This window comes from Equus przewalskii, chromosome 21, assembly GCF_037783145.1.
Source record: "Equus przewalskii isolate Varuska chromosome 21, EquPr2, whole genome shotgun sequence".
NCBI lineage: Eukaryota > Metazoa > Chordata > Mammalia > Perissodactyla > Equidae > Equus > Equus przewalskii.
The window spans coordinates 20096731-20114445 of NC_091851.1; the positions used below are offsets into that span (position 1 = coordinate 20096731).

Here is a 17715-nt window from a genome sequence, read left to right on the forward strand (position 1 = left end):
CGTGTTTCTCATCATTGAGCAGACCAGCCCGGGATTGTTCACATGGTGGAAGTCTCAGGGTTCCCAAGGCACAAGTCCTGATAACACAAGCACTTTTCAAGTCTGCTTGTATCACAGTTGCTACTGTTCCATTGGCAAAGCAAGTCACATGTCCCAGTCCAGCTGGATTCAAGGAACAGGGGAACAGATTCCACCTCTTCATAGGAGGAGCTAGAAAATCACGTTGCAAAGAAATGCGCATACAAGGATGGGAAGAATTTGTAGCCATTTTTGTCAACTACCACAAATGTCAAATTCCCCAAAGAGATTTATGGATTTAGTATAATCACGATAAAACTGTAACATGTTTTACTGTGGATCTCAATGAGAGAATTCCCTTTACTAGATATCAGACATACTGCAAAGCCATAGTTTATCAGTGTGTTATTAGTGCAGGAACAAATAGACCAATGGAATAGAAAAGAGAGCCCAGAATCACACCCACACAATAATAGACGCTTGATTTGTGATATATGGCACTGTAGAGCTGTGAAGAAAGGGTCACCTTTTTAATAATTGGTGTTAAGACAACTGGCTATTCAGTTGACTGACATGCTAATTAAATCCAGCTTTATCCAGCTACAGAAGCCAAGTGACAAGCAACTCTTTTTCAAGATGTTCATACTACTTGACTGGAAAGGGATGTAATTTCACTTTTTAAAAAGAGTCCTATAATCCAGACTTTCAGTAATTCAGCTACATGGCATAGGAAACCAGCATAATTTCAGTATTTGCCCACCACATTCACTTCAGCAGAGATGCCCTCCTTACCTCATTCCTTTCATACCAGCTGATATTCTGCCTTTTGGAGAATTCCTGGGATCGCTTCACCACAAAGTAAATGAGGTACCCGCTCCCACACAAACAGCAGATGATGAGAAAGTTGGCCAGGACACGGAGAAATCTCGTCAGGTGGATATTTTCTTCTTTGTTACTCTCTTGTTCATCCACTATTGATTCCTTGATGTGTGAAAATGAGAAGTGAATAATGACAGGGCACGAACCAACAGGAACCACTGTTACTGGGCTTCTGAGATTACTACTTTCTATATTTCCACAAACGGAATAATCCAGAGCGGGTGATGTAAGGCAGTGTTGCCCTGGGGAGAATTAGTTTTCTCCTTAAGAAAATGTATTTTGTTGTTGCTGTTTCTTTGGTACATGTAACGACAAAAGCTCCGATTTATTGAATCCTTACTGTGTGCCAGATGTGGTGCTGAACACCTGCCATGCATTATCCCTCTTAATCCCAACAACAAACCAATAGCGTAGTTACTATTATTACTCACATTATAGACAGCTAGGCCCAGAGAAATTTCAGTAACTGATTTGGATTGTTTTAAATTTATAGATCAGGGGCCGGTCCCGTGGCCAAGTGGTTAAGTTCACGCACTCTGCTTCGACAGCCCAGGGTTTTGCCAGTTTGGATGCTGGGCACAGACATGGCACCGCTCATCAAGCCATTCAGAGGCAGCATCCCACACAGCAGAACTAGAAGGACCAACAACTAGAATATACAACTATGTACTGGGGGGGCTTTGGGGAGAGGGAGGGAGAAGGAAAAAAAAGAAGATTGGCAACAGATGTTAGCTCAGGTGCCAATCTTTAGAAAAAAAAGAAAAAAATTTACAGATCAAATAGATTAAAATTGAATCTTAACAATATTGAGTCTTCTAACCCAGGGGCTGGCAAACTTTGTCTATAAAAAGCCAGACAGATAGTAAATCTTTTCAGCTTTGCATGCTATGTGGTCTCTCTCACAACTACTCAACTGTGCCTCTGTGGCATGAAAGAAAGCGCAGAGAACATATAAATAAATGGGCATGGCTTTGTTTCAACAAAATCTTATTTACAAAAATAGGCAGCTGGCTGGATTTGGACCCTGGGCCTGAGTTTGCTGACCCCTGTTCTAATCCATGAGTATGGTATATCTCTCCATTTATTTAGAGTTTCTTAATTTCTTTCAGCAATGTTTTGTACTTTTTGGTACAGCAGTCTTGCACTTTTTTATTTTGGCTAAATCTATGCCCAAAAATATTTTGTAATTTACATAATTTTATTGTAAATGGAATTAAAAATTTATTTTCTAATTGCTCGCTGCTAGTACATAAAAATATGATGGATTTTTAAATTATTAACTTTGTATCCTATATCAGTAACTCTATGAAGGCACAAACAGCATATGGCAGAGCCAGGATGGAAAACGCGGTCTCCTGGACATCAAAGCACCTGGAAGGAGACTTTGCCAAGCAATTAACAGTTACTGTGTTCAGGTTCAGGTTTAAGTAACTCATCAGGCAGTGAATACACATTAATGCACACAGTTCTCACAACACGCACCCTGCTGTGTAAATGTATGATCTCTGTTTTTAATAGACTCAGGGGAGAAGCCATCTCCTTGCCACCTGTTCAAAGTGCTTCACAGGCATTGACCTTTTTTGTCTCTGGAGGAAGAGTCAGAGCCCCCACTGACCCCCACCCTGCCCTTGGATGCTCCGCCAGAGGCTCCCCACTGCTGTGAGCAGGGAAGGAGGCAGCTCCTTGCTCCCCCCTCTGCCAAGCCGACTGGACTCGGGCTCATGAAAGCCATAGAGTGAGCCGCCGAGCCCAGGTCCTGTCCCTGGCAGGTGTACCTGCTATTTGTAGGCACCAGTCAGGGGGCAGCAGCCCACGTCTCCTCCCAGGGAGGGCAGAGAGAGAGGTGAGGGAAGGAAACAGGACAACCAAGCACAGCTGCAGCGTAAACCTGACCTCTGCCAGATCCTGGGGGAAAGAAAGCCTGACAGATCAGATGGCAGAAATATTGAAATATCCGGAGTCTGGACGGTTTTTACAGCCAAGGAGGAGAAAACAGGATGTGCAGTGCTTCAGCGTACCAGCTTCTGCCTTCACTCACTTGCTTACCCTCTGGTTTGTTTTTATTTTATATTCTTTAGGCCACCTCTTTTGTGAACAAATTAACGAGACAATTAAGTGTGGAGCTGCACACTTAATTGATTCCTTTATTCTCACACCTGCAAACCAGGATTCTCAGCTGTTTCTGGGTGTTCCAATCACTTGGAGAGCTTTAGAAAAAAAATAATGCCGGGACCCCGTCCCAGACTGATTATACCATTATCTCTGGGGGTGGATCCCAGAGGTTTTTAAAGCTCCTTAGGCGATTCTAACATGCATAAAAGGTTGAGAACTGCAGCCCAAAGGAGTCCTTCCACTTCCTCCAGCAGAAAACAGTTCCACAAGGAAAGAGGCACGACCAGGTCTCAGCATCCGGGATTCTGCACCATATAAGGAAGCAGACGGTGGGGACCAGCCAGGAGCATCCTTTCTTGAAGGTGTGAGAGCTAAGCTCACCCCTCTGGTAAAGCTCTTGCCACAAATTATTTGGGGATCTTATTTCCAATGCCCCAGCTGGGGGAAGTCTCCCAATGACTGGAGGGACCCAAAGTTCCCCCAGGAAGTGGGAACTGCCCGGGGTGACTACCTTGAAGCTGGTGGTGATGGAGGCATATTTGTTGTCAGCTGTCTCTGAGTTCCCGATCAGGTAGTCCCAGCTGGTGAACATCTTGAAGCTGAATGTAAAGTTATCGCTCTCCCCCTCGCTCGTGCTGCCCTGGGTGTTGCTGGCCATCCTGTAGGGTGCACACCACTGTTGTTGTATCTGCCCTCTTTCTGCTTCGTCACCCTGAGCTGGTCTTGGGCACAGGTAGCACACATCCAATGAGGGGAACGAGCCAAGACAGATGTGAATCGGACTAATGATAGCCAAGGCGCCTTCCCCCCAAACTCAGAGTCCCCTGCGAGCACACGGGTGTCCGTTGGGTAATAAGGAGTCTGCAGGATACAGGACACTTAATCATGTTTTCTGCTCTGACATCTGATTTCCTGTGGCTTGACTCATCTGCCAATGTTTTAGACCTCTGCTCTATTCTCACACAGGAACATCTTCTAATTCATCTATTTTCTTGGATAGAAAATATATTTTTTTCTGATATAAAACCCAATAAGCCCTGAGGCAGTTGGTACCACAACCAGGTAACACTCACTTCCTTTTCTTAAGAAAGCTTGGTTGGAAGTACCTTGGACCTGCCTTATTACCCATGTATTTCATCCTCCCTATCTTCAACCTCTCTTGGTGCTCCCTGGAGCTCAGCCCTGCCAGAAGCACAGAATTGAGCAGGGGCTCTATCAGATACAACAGCAGGGGGCGCTGTTCTGGGGCCTTGGTTGGCTTAAGTTAGCTTTTTGGTTCATCGGGGAAACATTCTGTATCCTTATACTTATCTGGGATAATAGCAGGAAAAAAGGTAATAACACGAGGGCTAAGAATAAAACCAAACCTGTCTCCCCGTTTTTTCCCCCATTTTGCTTGTTGGAGCTGGGCAGCCACATACCACCCAGTGGTCCCTGTCATGTGCTGGGCAGGCCCTCGTGAACAGCAGCATTTTCACCTGAGACGATGTGATAGAAAGTCAAGCTGGGCCCACACACTGCCCTTCCAGGGGTTCTAATCAGGCTTCCAGAGGGCTCTACTCCTCTCCTGCAGACACGGCTCCCATGTTCTTCTGGAAGAGGTGACCTCTGTGGCCCTGCTGGAGGGTGGGTGGGCCTTGGTGGTCAGGAATGTGCAGGAGACTGTGCCCTGCCCCCCAGCTTCACTGACTGGGGTCCCTTGACTTAGAAGAAGGCAATTCATGGGCTAGGCCAAATTTTTTCTTTAGAGATTACCAATTAAGAACCATAGACATATTACAAGGCCATTTCTGGCCAGAAGGACAGGTAGAGTTGGGGCCAGAGAGGACACTGTGGTTAATTACAGCCACCTGCATTCATTTAGGCTTATTGTCTATATCTTCATCAATACCAAGCTGGGTTCTCACATGCAGGCTGGAGTTACAGAGGGGCAGAAGAGTTTTTCTGAGGAAGCTGAGCTCTGGAGACGGCAGAGACGAGTCTTGCAAACTTCTCCAGCTTACCTTACCAGGTACTCTGCCCCTCCTCAAGCCACACTGGCCTTTTGACAGTTTCTGGAACACACTGGGACAGTGGCTACCTTGGGGCCTTTGCACATGCCCTCACTTTGTTTAAAATGCCGTGCCCCAGACTTGCACTGTGGCTGGCAGTTCTCAGCCCTGTCTAGAGGAGTTCTATCCCATTTCCAAGAACTTCCCACGCTTCCCTGTTTATGTCTTTTATACCACATTTTGCGATCGCATTTGCTTTGTTTCCTTGTTTTCTCTCTAAATTCCCTATAAGAAGGTAAGTAGGTGCAGAGTGACCATGGGGGTGGGCTGTTTGTGTGAAGAAAATTAAAAGCCTGTAGATGAGATGGTCATACTTACGATCTAATGACAATCGTCAGGCTATAGCCGAACACGCTGACCCCCACCATGAAGTAAGCCATGGGCAGCCTGTACCTCAGCCACCCGATGGTCCTCTGGTTGTTGTAGTAGCCGTAGAAGAGAGGAGAGTACTTGATGTAGCCCTGTGGGACAGCAAACCCAAATGCTCTGGCTTTGCAAGCTCAGCACAGACAGTCACCAGATGCGTCCATTCTACCGGGGGTTTCTCTCAGGGCTTTAACAGGAGTCTGAGGGGAGGAAGGAAGAGTTCTGGATGTCCTGGTCCTTCCCTTCACTTCCCTCAGTTGCTCCAGAGTCTCTCCATGTCTCCATGTCTCCCCCTCTCTCCTTTCTTCCATCTCTTTATTTCTCCATTGTACAGAGTGCACAGGTACAGGATGGAGAGGGGAGTGTTGTTAACATTTAAGATCAAATTAAGGAGAAGATGTGTGTGTGTGAGTCAGTGTGCACAGGTACATAAAGCTCCAAATTCTTTTCCCCCAGCCCCAGAGTCTTAATTTAACACTCCAGAAGTAGACAGAAGTCTGTGAATCATCTCAGTATTTCAAAACTTCTAAAGAAAACTCTATGTGGCAAGGCTCATAGTCTAACCCGAACTGCAAGTTTTGGTTTTGATTTTTAGGTAAAATTAGTATACTTGTTAGGTGTGATATTAACTTAGAATTTTAGCACTTATATGTCTGTTGAATATAAAATGGGATTAATGTTGAATAAATTCAGTTTGTTTTGGGTAAATGGGATGTTTCATCAGGGGTTGTTGGGTAAAATAAACAACAAAGAAAATCCTTAATCCTTAGGAGCAGAGTATTTGGAACCACTCCTGTTCCAAATGACTTGGAAAAACACTCCAACTCACTTTCACACGTTTCTGAGGGGTCTTGAGTCTAACCATGAGAGTGAAAGATAGCGGCAGCAATGCCCTGTTGCTTGAGCCACTTCAGCCAGGCCTCCCATCTCCAGGACTCCTCACAGCTGCAGACCAAGCCCCCCAGAGGCACTGGAGTGTAGGGATTCCAAAAGGAGGGAGAGGTGTTCCAGGCGTAGAGCCACGAGCAAAGGCAGGCAGGCACTAAAAGTGTGTCTTGCATTCAGGGACTTCCCCCAAGCTTGATAATATTGGGGCACAAAGTGTGAGGTCTTAAATAGACATGGGGCTGGAGAGGTAGGGAGCAGCCAGCTCACGAACCATTCTTTTGTAGACCCAATTAAGAACTCCAGATTTTATTCCATTTGGGAACGGGAATAACTGAATATCAGACAGGGTCAGATTTGCATTTTAGAAAAATCACCCTGGCAGCAGAGGGAGTGGAGATTTTAGAAGCCAAGCCAAGAGACAAGGAGCAGAGGTAGAAGATTCTGACAGCAGTCCTGGTACCGTGGTGGCATTATTCAAAGGAGAGGTAAAGGGGATGGAGAAAAGGAAACCGATTCAAGAAGTATTTAGTAAGTGGGATCAGACTTAGTGGCTGATTGGATGTGGGAGGAGGTGGTGAGGAAGAGGGAGAAGTGTAGGATGACTCTCGGGTTTCAGACGTGAACGACGGGGTGAGCGATGGTCGCAGTAAAGGAGATGGGAAGAGACGTGGCTTTGGTGGGATAGATGTTGAACTTGAAGAGCAGATATGACATTCACTTGAACATGCCATGTGACACTTGGGGAAAGGCTGGAGTAGTCACAGACCTGGGTCTTAATGTGGGTATGGAGAGAGAAAACCATACGGTAAGACCATAATACATAAAGCTGGCAGAATGAGGGGACCATTGGCATCATGGGGGACTCACATCCTCAGAGTGTGTGCCTGGAGAAAGGACCCATGAAGAGGACCAAGGAGGACTGTTGTTTGGCTAGCTTGTTTTGCATAGTGCTGGGGTCCTATTTGATTAGAGCCCCGATTTTTTGATAATTCAGTGCGACATTTCACACTTATCCAAGCAATCTTTAGGGCTCACAATCACAAAATGGAAGTGCATTTGAAACCGAGGAAGAAGGAGTTAACGTTTCCCTGCATTAGGATGAAACTGTGTCTGTACCCACAAGGTTAACATGGGAAAGAAAGTAACCAAAGTTTCTGAGCCTGCCTAGCAGAACAGCGGGAGGACTGCTGGTAAGAGAGGAGCTTGATGACAGCCTCTGCCTGACTAAGCATCTCACAGGAGCGTGGAGAAGCTACAGCGACCAACTGTAAGCTTTACACGTCCCAGACTAAAGATCTACCACATGCAACACGTAGAACCCCCATGAATTTGCACGTGAGACCCATGAAGAAATATGACAGACAGTCGCCCCTGCGCAGAGGACTCTTAGAACTTCAGTCCCCAAGGCCCCTCCTCATCTTATTCTCACAATGTGCTTTGGAAAAAACACTTAGAACTGCATGTAGGCAAGCTAATCTGTAACTGGTAGAAAGAAAGAAGAACTTGTTAGCAGAGAATTTATGTCCTCTGCCCAAACTGTTCCTTCTGTCCCAGATAAGGAGGTAACTGAGGTTTTCGTAGATTCCTCAGGAATGTTGCATTCAGCAGATCTGCTACAGAGAAGTGCCCAACGTTCTGTGGTCATCCATCACCTGACACTCCTGAGCCCCCTCCCCAACCCTGTTTGCCTTATATAAGTCATTTCCAAATGAGTTTTCCTTTAAGATGGGTTTCTTAGGATGGTAGTCCACCATCTCCTGATTTGCTGGCTTATTGCTTATTAAAGTTCTTTCTCTACCAGCACCTTCTTGGCCATTTATCTTGCAATGAGCAGATCGAGCCCTTGTTTGGTATCACATTGGCATTGTTCACAATGGTACCTCAAAATCCCAAAGGACGGAAAAATCCATGGCTTTTTCTTCCTCAGCCCGAGGTACTGTCTTTCTGGGTATACTTCCATAGGGCGTGCCCATGAGTACCTTATGTAGGAACAGAACGACACAATTACACGTGGAGGAAATACAAACACACAGAGACATTGGGATACTGGGTTACATACTTTCTTTCTCAGAGCAGGACACATAGTTTCTTCTTTAAGTAACATTCATCACTTTCCTGATTGTAAAAGTATCACATATTCATTGTAGAAAATGTGGAAAAGTAGAGAAAAGCATTTTAAAAATTACCTATCACCTCCACATCCCCAAGGTAATGACTGTTAGATATTTGTGTATTTCCTTTCAGTTGTTTCTGAGTTTTATATATATTTTAGTCTGATTATTTAGCTTAATAGTATTTTATAACCAATTCCCTATGTCATATGGTATTTCTCAAAATAAAATGACTTCAAAATATCTAATCATGTATATGTACTATAAACTTACTTAACAAATACCCCGTTGGACATTAGAGTATTTCCAGTTCTTCTTGTACACATGATTCTATTACTAATACCCTCATAGATATGCCTTTATTTGCTCCTTAATTACAAAAAAATCAGAATTGTATTAAGTTTACATATCAATTTGGGAAGGATTGACTTTTTTTTTAAATACTGAATTATTGTTTATTTACTTGAAATGTTACCTATTTTTTTCTTTTTTTTTTGGCTGAGAAAAATTCACCCTGAGCTAACATCTGTGCCAATCTTCCTCTATTTTGTATGTGGGTCACCACCACAGCATGGCTGCCGATGAGTGGTGTAGGTCTGTGACTGGGAACTGATCTTGGGCCACCAAAGCAGAGCACGCAGAGCTTAATCACTAGGCCATGGGGCTGGCCCCTGACTTCTTTTTATGGTATTAAATTTTCCCTTCCAAGAATGTGTCCTCCTGTTTATTCAGTTGCATTTTTATCCTATAGTGCTTTATAATGTTCCTCACAGAAATCTTCTAATTTGTTAAATTTATTACTAGTGATTATATAGATTTATTGCTATCATGAGTATGAGAGTTTTAAATTTCATTTCAAACTGGATACTGAGAGTGTAGAAAATGCCACTGATGTTTGTTTATTTCAAATGACTCCAGCCATCAAAACATACTCCTTCATTAAGTCAAGTAACTTTTGGTAGACTCATTGGGATTTTCTGGGTATACAAGAATATCACTTGCAAACGAAGATAATTTTGTATTTTTTTGTACAAAATGTATAAGTTTAATTTTCTTGACTTACTGTGTTAGGTAGAAATTTTAAAATAATGTTTAAAAGTAGTGAGGACAGGGGCATGTCATGTTGCTCTTGATTTTTAGTAACACAGGCTTTAGTATTTGACCATTTAATGTAACATTACTTTAGTTTTTTCATTTAAAGCTTCATCAATTTTAGGTAATTCCCTCATTTCTTTTTGTTTGTTTAAAAGTTTATATCCTTATTGGGAAATATATTGTACATAAAGTAGTATATCTATCTATCTATATCATATATGTAGAGTTGATTATAAGGAAAAGAAAGTTAACTACTGTGTATCCCCTACCTAGTTTAAGAAACTGAATGTCAGGTCTTTGTAACGCTCTGGGTATGCCCCTCCAGAACCACAGACACTGTGAGATGATAAATGTTTGTTGTTTTCAGCAAACAATTTGGGATATTTTTGTTACACAGCAAAAGATAGCTAACACCAACCCAAAGAAATTAGCAGAAAAGAAATAGTAAGACTAGAAATTAATGATATAGAAGATGAAGATAAATAAGACAAAGACCTGAATGTGAATATTTACGGTAACTTTATTTACAATGGTCCCAAACTGGGAACAACCCAAGTGGTCACGAGCTGGTGAATAGATCACATGGTCCATCCACACAATGGAATATTGCTCAGCAATAAAGGAACAGACTACTGATACAGGCAACAACATGAACGAATCTCAAAGATCTCGTGCCAAGTGAAAGAGGCCAGACACAAACGCACACACTGCATGATTCTATTTATATGAAATTCCGGAAAAGGCAAAACTTTAGGGACAGAAATCAGATCACTGCTTGTCAAGGGATGAAAGTAAGGAGAGAAAATTGCTTGCAAAGGGGGCACAAGGGAATTTTTTGGGATGATGGAACTATTCTATAGCTCAATTGTGGTGATGGTTACCAACTGTATATATTTGTCAAAACTCACCCAACTGTACATCTAAAAAGAGTGGATTTTACAGTATGTCAGTTATACCCCACCAGAAAACCTGAATTAAAAAAAAGACCTATCAGAGAGGATCAACAAAGCCAAAGTTGTTTCTTTAACAAAATAACGAAAAGAGATAAATCTTTAATATAATTGAGAGAGAAAAAATTACACTGTAATGCAAAAGGGAATATAACTTCAGAGACACAAGTGATTTTAAAAAACAAGAAACTACTGTGTGTATCTTTAAGCCAATACAGTTTAAAATGTAAATTGAAATGGAAAGTTCAGGAGAATATTACAAGTAATGGTTATGTAGGTAATACAATTGGGGAGACATAATTAGAGGACTTTAGTGTATCTGTAATTTTTCATTTTTAAACTAACTAGTAGGCAAATGGACTCATTCTTTATACCTTTCCATATATCTGAAATATTTTAATGATAATTTTTAGAGGAAATATCAATATGAGGCTTACTGACTGAATGCTGTCTATGTTAACCCCAGAGCAGAGCTTGCAAGGTATTTTTAAGAGTTATTTAATTTAATTCATTAATGTATACCAGCAATTATCAACCCTGGCTGCATATTAGAATCACCTGGAGAGCTGTATGAGCGATCTGTTGTTGTGTAAAAATTACCCTAACACTTAGTGGCTTAAAACAACCACATTTATTATCCCACCGTTTCTGTGGGTCAGGAATCTGGGATGGTTTAGGTGAGTCCTTTGCTTCAGAGTCTCTCACAGGCCACCTTCAAGGTGTCTTCCAGGGCTTTGGTCTCATCTGAAAGTCTGGCTGGGGAAGGATCTGATTCTAAATGCACTCATGTGATTGTTGGCAAGAGTTAGTTCCTTACGGGTTGTTGGTCTGAGGGCCTCCGTTCCTTGCTGGCTGTTCTCTGAAGGCCACTCTCAGTTCCTTGCCCGATGGGCTTTTCTTATCTTTTGCTTCATCAAAGCATGCAAGCCAAGAAGGGAATTGAGAGAGAATGCCAGCAAGATGGAAGTCATAGTTTTTTATAATCTAGTCATGTAAGTGACAGCCAGTAACTTTGGTTATATTCTATTTGTTAAGAGTGAGTCACTACGTCTAGCCTATACTCAAGGGGAGGGGATTATACAAGCGCGTAATACCAGGAGGTGGGAATCATTGGGGGTAATCTTAGATGTCTGCCTACCACAGGAACTTTTAAAATAGAGATGCCAAGACCACACTCTTATAGATTTAGATTCAACTGATTGGGGTGGGCCTAGGACCTGGTATTTTTAAAAACACCTCCCATGTGATTTTCACATGCACTCCATGTTGAGACAAGAAGTACATGAACTCAACATCCAGTACAGCCTTGACAGCCAGTTCCTGCAGCATAAAACAGAGGGCTCCCCAGGGATCATGTAGGCATCCTGGGCTCTATAGGCAATTGTCATTAAAGCTGAGCAAGATTCATTCTAGCATTCAGAGCTGTTTAATTCCATTAAAATGGTATTGAGGGTTTGTGGCAAAGAAAGATGAGTATGAGGAGAAATTCTGCTAAAGTTGCCTAACATCTGAGCACTTCTAATATTCTTATTCTCAGACCCTCTGATTCACCCTGGTTGGCTTTAAGACATCCATGAGCCATGGGAATATCTGATCATCAGACTTATGCTGAAAACCCTGGGGATCTGAAGTTATTCGTGTCTTTGACCAACAGGGCACCTCTTCTACTCTATTTAAGGTGAGTTTTGGTGTGTCTGGTTCCCATGTGGCCAATTGCATATTATCCTAACTAGGAAGGCATCTTGGGACACCTCACATTCTCAGCTGCCATTATCCAACCTGTCATCAAGTCTTGTTTGTTCTACTTCTCTCTAATTCCTCTCTTTTAATCCATTCCCATTGACAATACCTTGATCTGGGACTGAGCTATTGCAATAGGCTCTTAACTGGTCTTTGCCTCTCTCCCTCTCCCCTCGTGGTCCTTCTTCCTGGCCCGGGGCTCCTCATTCCAGTCAGCCCTCTCTGCCTGTCTGTTTGTCTGTCTCTTTCCTTTCCCCTACCCTACTCCAGTATGGCTTTCCAAGTCACCAACCAATCAAGTCAAGGCACTCTTGCCTGGACAGTTCAGGTCTTGGCTGCTTCATTGGAATGGACCAATCACTCAGCTTTCATTGTTTCAAACGAATGTTCCCCTCATGTGAAATATTTATAAATTATAGCACTTTACATAAATTATGCAAAATTTAATGTTTCCTTAAAAAAAAAAACCTCAGTGTCCTTAAAATTATTCAACTACCTAAGAAGACAGCCTCTGGGACCACTGTCTAGCACAATTCCAGTGATGTCTCATAGGCCTACAGTATTTAAATATATTCTCTTTGCATGGAAATAAATCTGGTAGCTACCGGGGAAAACTCACACTTCCTTGGCTATGGAAGGAAGAAGTGAAACTTCCAGTTAGCTTCTGGCAATATTTTCCCCTTGGGAAGAACCAGATTTGGTGCAAGGGCATTTGCATGAATTTACTAGAAAGTTTAAAAATCCTTATCTCTAGTTTGGAGAGTGATAATGGCTGAAGAATATATGTAAAACTAAGTGGACTCATAACCCTTGATCTCCAAGTGTGAATATAAAGGAGTATAAAAGCTAGTTAATGACATATTTAAGCACACTTTTTAGGTAAGGTAGAAAAGAATTCAGTGGTTTAATAAATAATGTAAAACTACTTTGCTGCCAAGCACTATTACAATACACCATCCACATCTTCCAACTAGTCTGATTTAATTCACATTCGGTGGAAGTCTTTCAATTTGAAAAGTGGATGTGCAGAAAAGTTTCCTAAGGATGTAATTACAGATAGAACGGACTCCAATACGCTCATGGAACCATTCATAATAAAATAGGGGTCACTAAGGTGTTATAGAACCAATTAATAAACCTGGAAGGAAGAAAATACTAGATGAAGACATATCGTTACCCTCAAAGCTGTTGAAGTAAATCCTCTCGCGTACCCAGCACCGGCACTAAGAGGTTCAGGCAGGACTGCAGCAATCAGTGTGCTCAGCGCTCAGTGGACCACAGGCACCCTTGGAAAAGACCCCAGGCCAATACTCAGGAGACCTGGCATCTCATTCACCACAAATTTATTGTGTAACTTTGCACAAGCCATTTGTTTATTCCTTTTTTGTCTCTCAATTACTCATCCATAAGGAAGCATCTACCTACATCCATAACAAGACTGTGTCTGGGAGAATACTGAAGAGCGCTATTCAAATGCAAGGTTTTTTTGGTAATAAATTATGATATAATGCATTCTGTTCCTTGTTTTCAGAGTAAAAGAAAAAAATTCACTGAGATATTAACTCTCAAATGATCTTAAAGTAAAATGACAAGTAGAAAAATGTAGGATCCATCTCTTAATTTAGAAACACAAGTGTTTTGGTTCTATTCTTTGTGTGGAACTATCTGGGCAATTGATGTGAGAATAGAATTTCAAATCAGTGATTGGTTCTTTGTAAAACAGAGAGTATTTGATTAACATAAACGAAGACGGTGGTCATGCTGAGCCTCAACACTATCCAAAGATATAGGAAGTTCTTTTCTTACCTCTGGAATTATGACGAGACCAAATATTAAGCCAAAAAGGACGAGGTTAACCCCATACATCCATCGGAGAAAGATGAAATATGATGCCACTGAAGAACCAAAATGACCTCAAGAGAGAAAAGATGGTGAAATTTAAGTATTGCAGAAGGAGGAAGTCAACACTACTGAGCACTTTATGCATGTGATGGATTCAATCTGTGAAACCCAGTCTGTGGAACGGACATCCTGATCTCCATGTTCTTTTTCCAGATAAATAAGCTGAGGTAATGTAGGCTTAACCAATCTGCCTTAGCTCCCACAATCAGAAAGTGAAGGACAATTTTAATCTTGGTCTGACTAGTCCAAAGCCCTTTTTTTTTTTTTTTATACAACAGAACCTAAGAAATAATCTAATCACCTGGTCAAGAACACAATCTAAGCCTGTGGAAAACTCTTCAGTAAACCAATTAAAAAGAGTGACACCAAAATACTCACTTTCGATGTCCTTGATCTTCATTTCCCAGGGAATACATTGAGTCTTGAAATTATGAAAGTCTCTCTTAAACTTGACCCATTTCTGAAATTAGACAGGTAACATCCTCAGTTCATTAACATGCCGCATGGGGGCCTGGAGGGGGACGTTGGAGGTACGTGTTGATGTTGATGTGTCAACATGAGATCGACCTGTGGGTGAGGCTGCCATCTTGGAGGTGTTAAACCCAGGCTGCCGAAGTCAGACGTGGATGGGAGAGAAGCCAGGGGATCAGCAATACCTTGCATTTGTCTACAGTGCTGATAAAATTTCAGGTTTGGATAGTTTACACATGAACTTAGAGATTCTGTGTATAATTTCTGGTTTGGGGGGTCAAATTGGGTTAGCAATCGCTGATGCAACCTCCTTTGTCTTAAAACACAAATTCAAGGGAAAAAAGAAATCTTGCAACTCTCACACCCACGTTTGGCAGACAGCCACGTGCCTTAATCTGACAGGAACTGTTGCTAAGCTATAAGGCTGGTGGAGCTGGTAGAGACCTCAGCCCACGGCTTCCCATTCTTCTCCTGGTGAAACAATAGCCTGCTTTTTTCTGAAAGGAGTTAGGAAGGCATTTTGCTCCTTTCCATAGTCTGTTCCCAGCTCCAACACTCAGAGTTTGTACCAATCAGAAACCTGAGTAGCTGTCTGTCTGCTGGCTGGGTGAAAATTTGTCAAGTCTTGAAAGGGCTGATCTCCAGCAGCCCTACCCCCTGGAAATAAATCCATTTGGAATTAAGCAATTCATAGAAGCCAGCCAAGAGATAGCAGGGAGACGATCCTAAAATCAGTTTCTATTATTACAAAGTTCTCCTAAGAACTTGGTCATGAAGGAAATGAGACTTTCCCTTGTAAATTCATTAAAGAATGAAAGGGAAAATTTATCTGAAGGATTCAGACCGGCTTCCAGACCTGAAGGCTTTGACCATATCCTGATGGGGTGATTACTATATAAGGAAGAAAAATATCTGTCAGAAGAGGGAGATGGTCGCAGATGCAGAGGAGAAGAGGAACTGATAAACAAAAGACTAGTTGACGATAACGGCAAAGATGTCCCTAAGAGAGGAAGGGAGGGATGTGGGGAATGGCGGGTGATGGACACTGGGCACTCCGGTCCCATTGCTTCATCTACCTTCCCTAGTTCTGATTCTGTGTAAAAGTCATCTTTGGCTTATTTGGATTCCTATGTGGGTTTGTCTATAAGGAAAGCATTTGCCCATCACCTGGGCTGTGAGTATTTTGGTTTCTATGGCAGTGATTTTTCATTGCAAATTAATAGCTTGGAATTGGAATTATGCTTTAGCTTCCCGTATAACTAACTCTACTATCAAAAATGAAAGGCACTGCTGATGTAGACTTCAAATTTTCCAGTTCTTGCATCAGTTATTTCTCCTTGTAAATGAATAATTGGGCACCTGGTTTTATATGTCAGTCTGAAAAGCTTTATTAATGTGAGTCCTCCCCAGAGAGATGGATTCCCTGTCAGAGTGCTGATAAAATCAGTACAAAATATACGCTTGCAAGGCTGAGGGCCAAAAGAGGGAACGGACGTTGCCAAGTGAGGCCCCTGGAGACATAGCCTGCCAGCTGGTCACTTGGCAGCCACCTGACAACCTCAAGGCTGTGGGCATCTTGGCCTGGAAAGTGATGCCCTGGAGAGGGGCAGAGGCAGACGGAGGCCAGGGAGAAGCTCTGCATCGAGGCTCTTATCCTTCATTGGTTTAGAGAATCAGAAAACTGCGCTGGAGCGTGGGCAGGAGGCGGCCCCAACTCCCCTCCTCAGAGCTGCGTGAGATGGTGGCTGCTGCCCCAGGACCGGGTTACTAACTGGGCATGTCATCTGGCTCCCTAGCTATATATAGGAAAACAAAATTCAAACAGCAGTCGAACAAGACGCAGGCAAAGTAAGCATCCTGTTTGTGGATGAAATCAGGGTCTCAATGACTAAAAACAACCAGTGAGGCTTGAGAAATAGTACGCAGAACAAGGAAAAATGGACATCATTCTCTGAAATTTTTGGAAAGCATTTCCTCTAGGATACATAACTAAATTTTGAGAAATTGTTCAGCATTCGTAATAGGATACAAGAGATATGGCTTCTAGAGTAAAGGATAACACTTTACTTTTTTTGAGATTTAAAAAAGAATACAGGTGAAGTATGGAAGGATTACAAAGTAGCTAAAAGTTCATTAACAGAATTATAATTGAGACAGAAGAAAATTGATTCAATGATATTGACATTAAACCTGGGAAATTTCAGAGAATGCAAAGAGAGAGAAAAACAAAGAACTAAAAACAATAAGGGAGGGGCTGGCCCCGTGGCTGAGTGGTTAAGTTCCTGCGCTATGCTGCAGGCGGCCCAGTGTTTTGTTGGTTCAAATCCTGGGCGCGGACATGGCGCTGCTCATCAAACCACGCTGAGGCAGGGTCACACATGCCGCAACTAGAAGGACCCACAACGAAGAATATACAACTATGTACTGGGGGGCTTTGGGGAGAGAAAGGAAAAAAATGAAAAAAAAATCTTAAAAAAAATAAAAAATAAAAAAAAATCTTAAAAACAATAAGGGAAGGTAAACACAGAGGACAGAGCACCCTCCTTAGTTGGGAAAAAAGGATCTGACTGTGCAGCTGTTAAATGGTAAACAGTTTCTAGATAAGTTAATAAAATGACCCATAGATAGTTGCCTGGCAATTAAAACTGTAAAAGGAGAAAAATAATATTAAGAATAAAAAAGATTTAAACCCAACATATATAGAAAGTAATTACAAAAATTGTGGGACCACCACCTGCAACTTTCTGGTAACGCATATGAAAATCTTAATGAAATGATCAAATTTTGGGAAAAATATGAAATATCAAAATGTCCCCAAGAAAAAGTTAAAACTTGAAGACACCAATAAACAAGGAATACATTAAAAAATTATTGAGGTGTTATATAAAAATGGATGATTCATCAGTGTGTCCTAAAAATAAGATCCCAGTGGTTTTAACACCATCAATTTTGTGAGTTTAGTTCTTCACAGACAAAGTAGAGAAATTGACAGGATACAGTTGGTTTCCAATCTTGGATGAATTGGAAAGGTCAACCGGACCTTGCGCTCAGGATTCTGGGGGAGCTGGACATAAATGGCGAGGCTGGGCAGGTGCCTGCGAAGGTCACCCAGATTCAGAAGCTGAGCAAGCC

At 42.2% G+C, this 17715-nt stretch overlaps 1 protein-coding gene across 1 annotated transcript in view; it reads right to left on the bottom strand.

The window, feature by feature from the left end:
* TMC2 (transmembrane channel like 2) overlaps window positions 1–17715 on the bottom strand; it is a 73019-nt gene that overhangs the window by 24349 nt on the left and 30955 nt on the right. The window contains exons 6-11 of the mRNA XM_070587985.1: window positions 14491–14572; window positions 14017–14123; window positions 8195–8293; window positions 5379–5521; window positions 3521–3668; window positions 811–999 (exon numbers count right to left, since the gene is read on the bottom strand). Of these exons, the coding sequence (XP_070444086.1) occupies window positions 811–999; window positions 3521–3668; window positions 5379–5521; window positions 8195–8293; window positions 14017–14123; window positions 14491–14572 (768 nt within the window). The remainder of the gene's footprint in view (window positions 1–810; window positions 1000–3520; window positions 3669–5378; window positions 5522–8194; window positions 8294–14016; window positions 14124–14490; window positions 14573–17715) is intronic.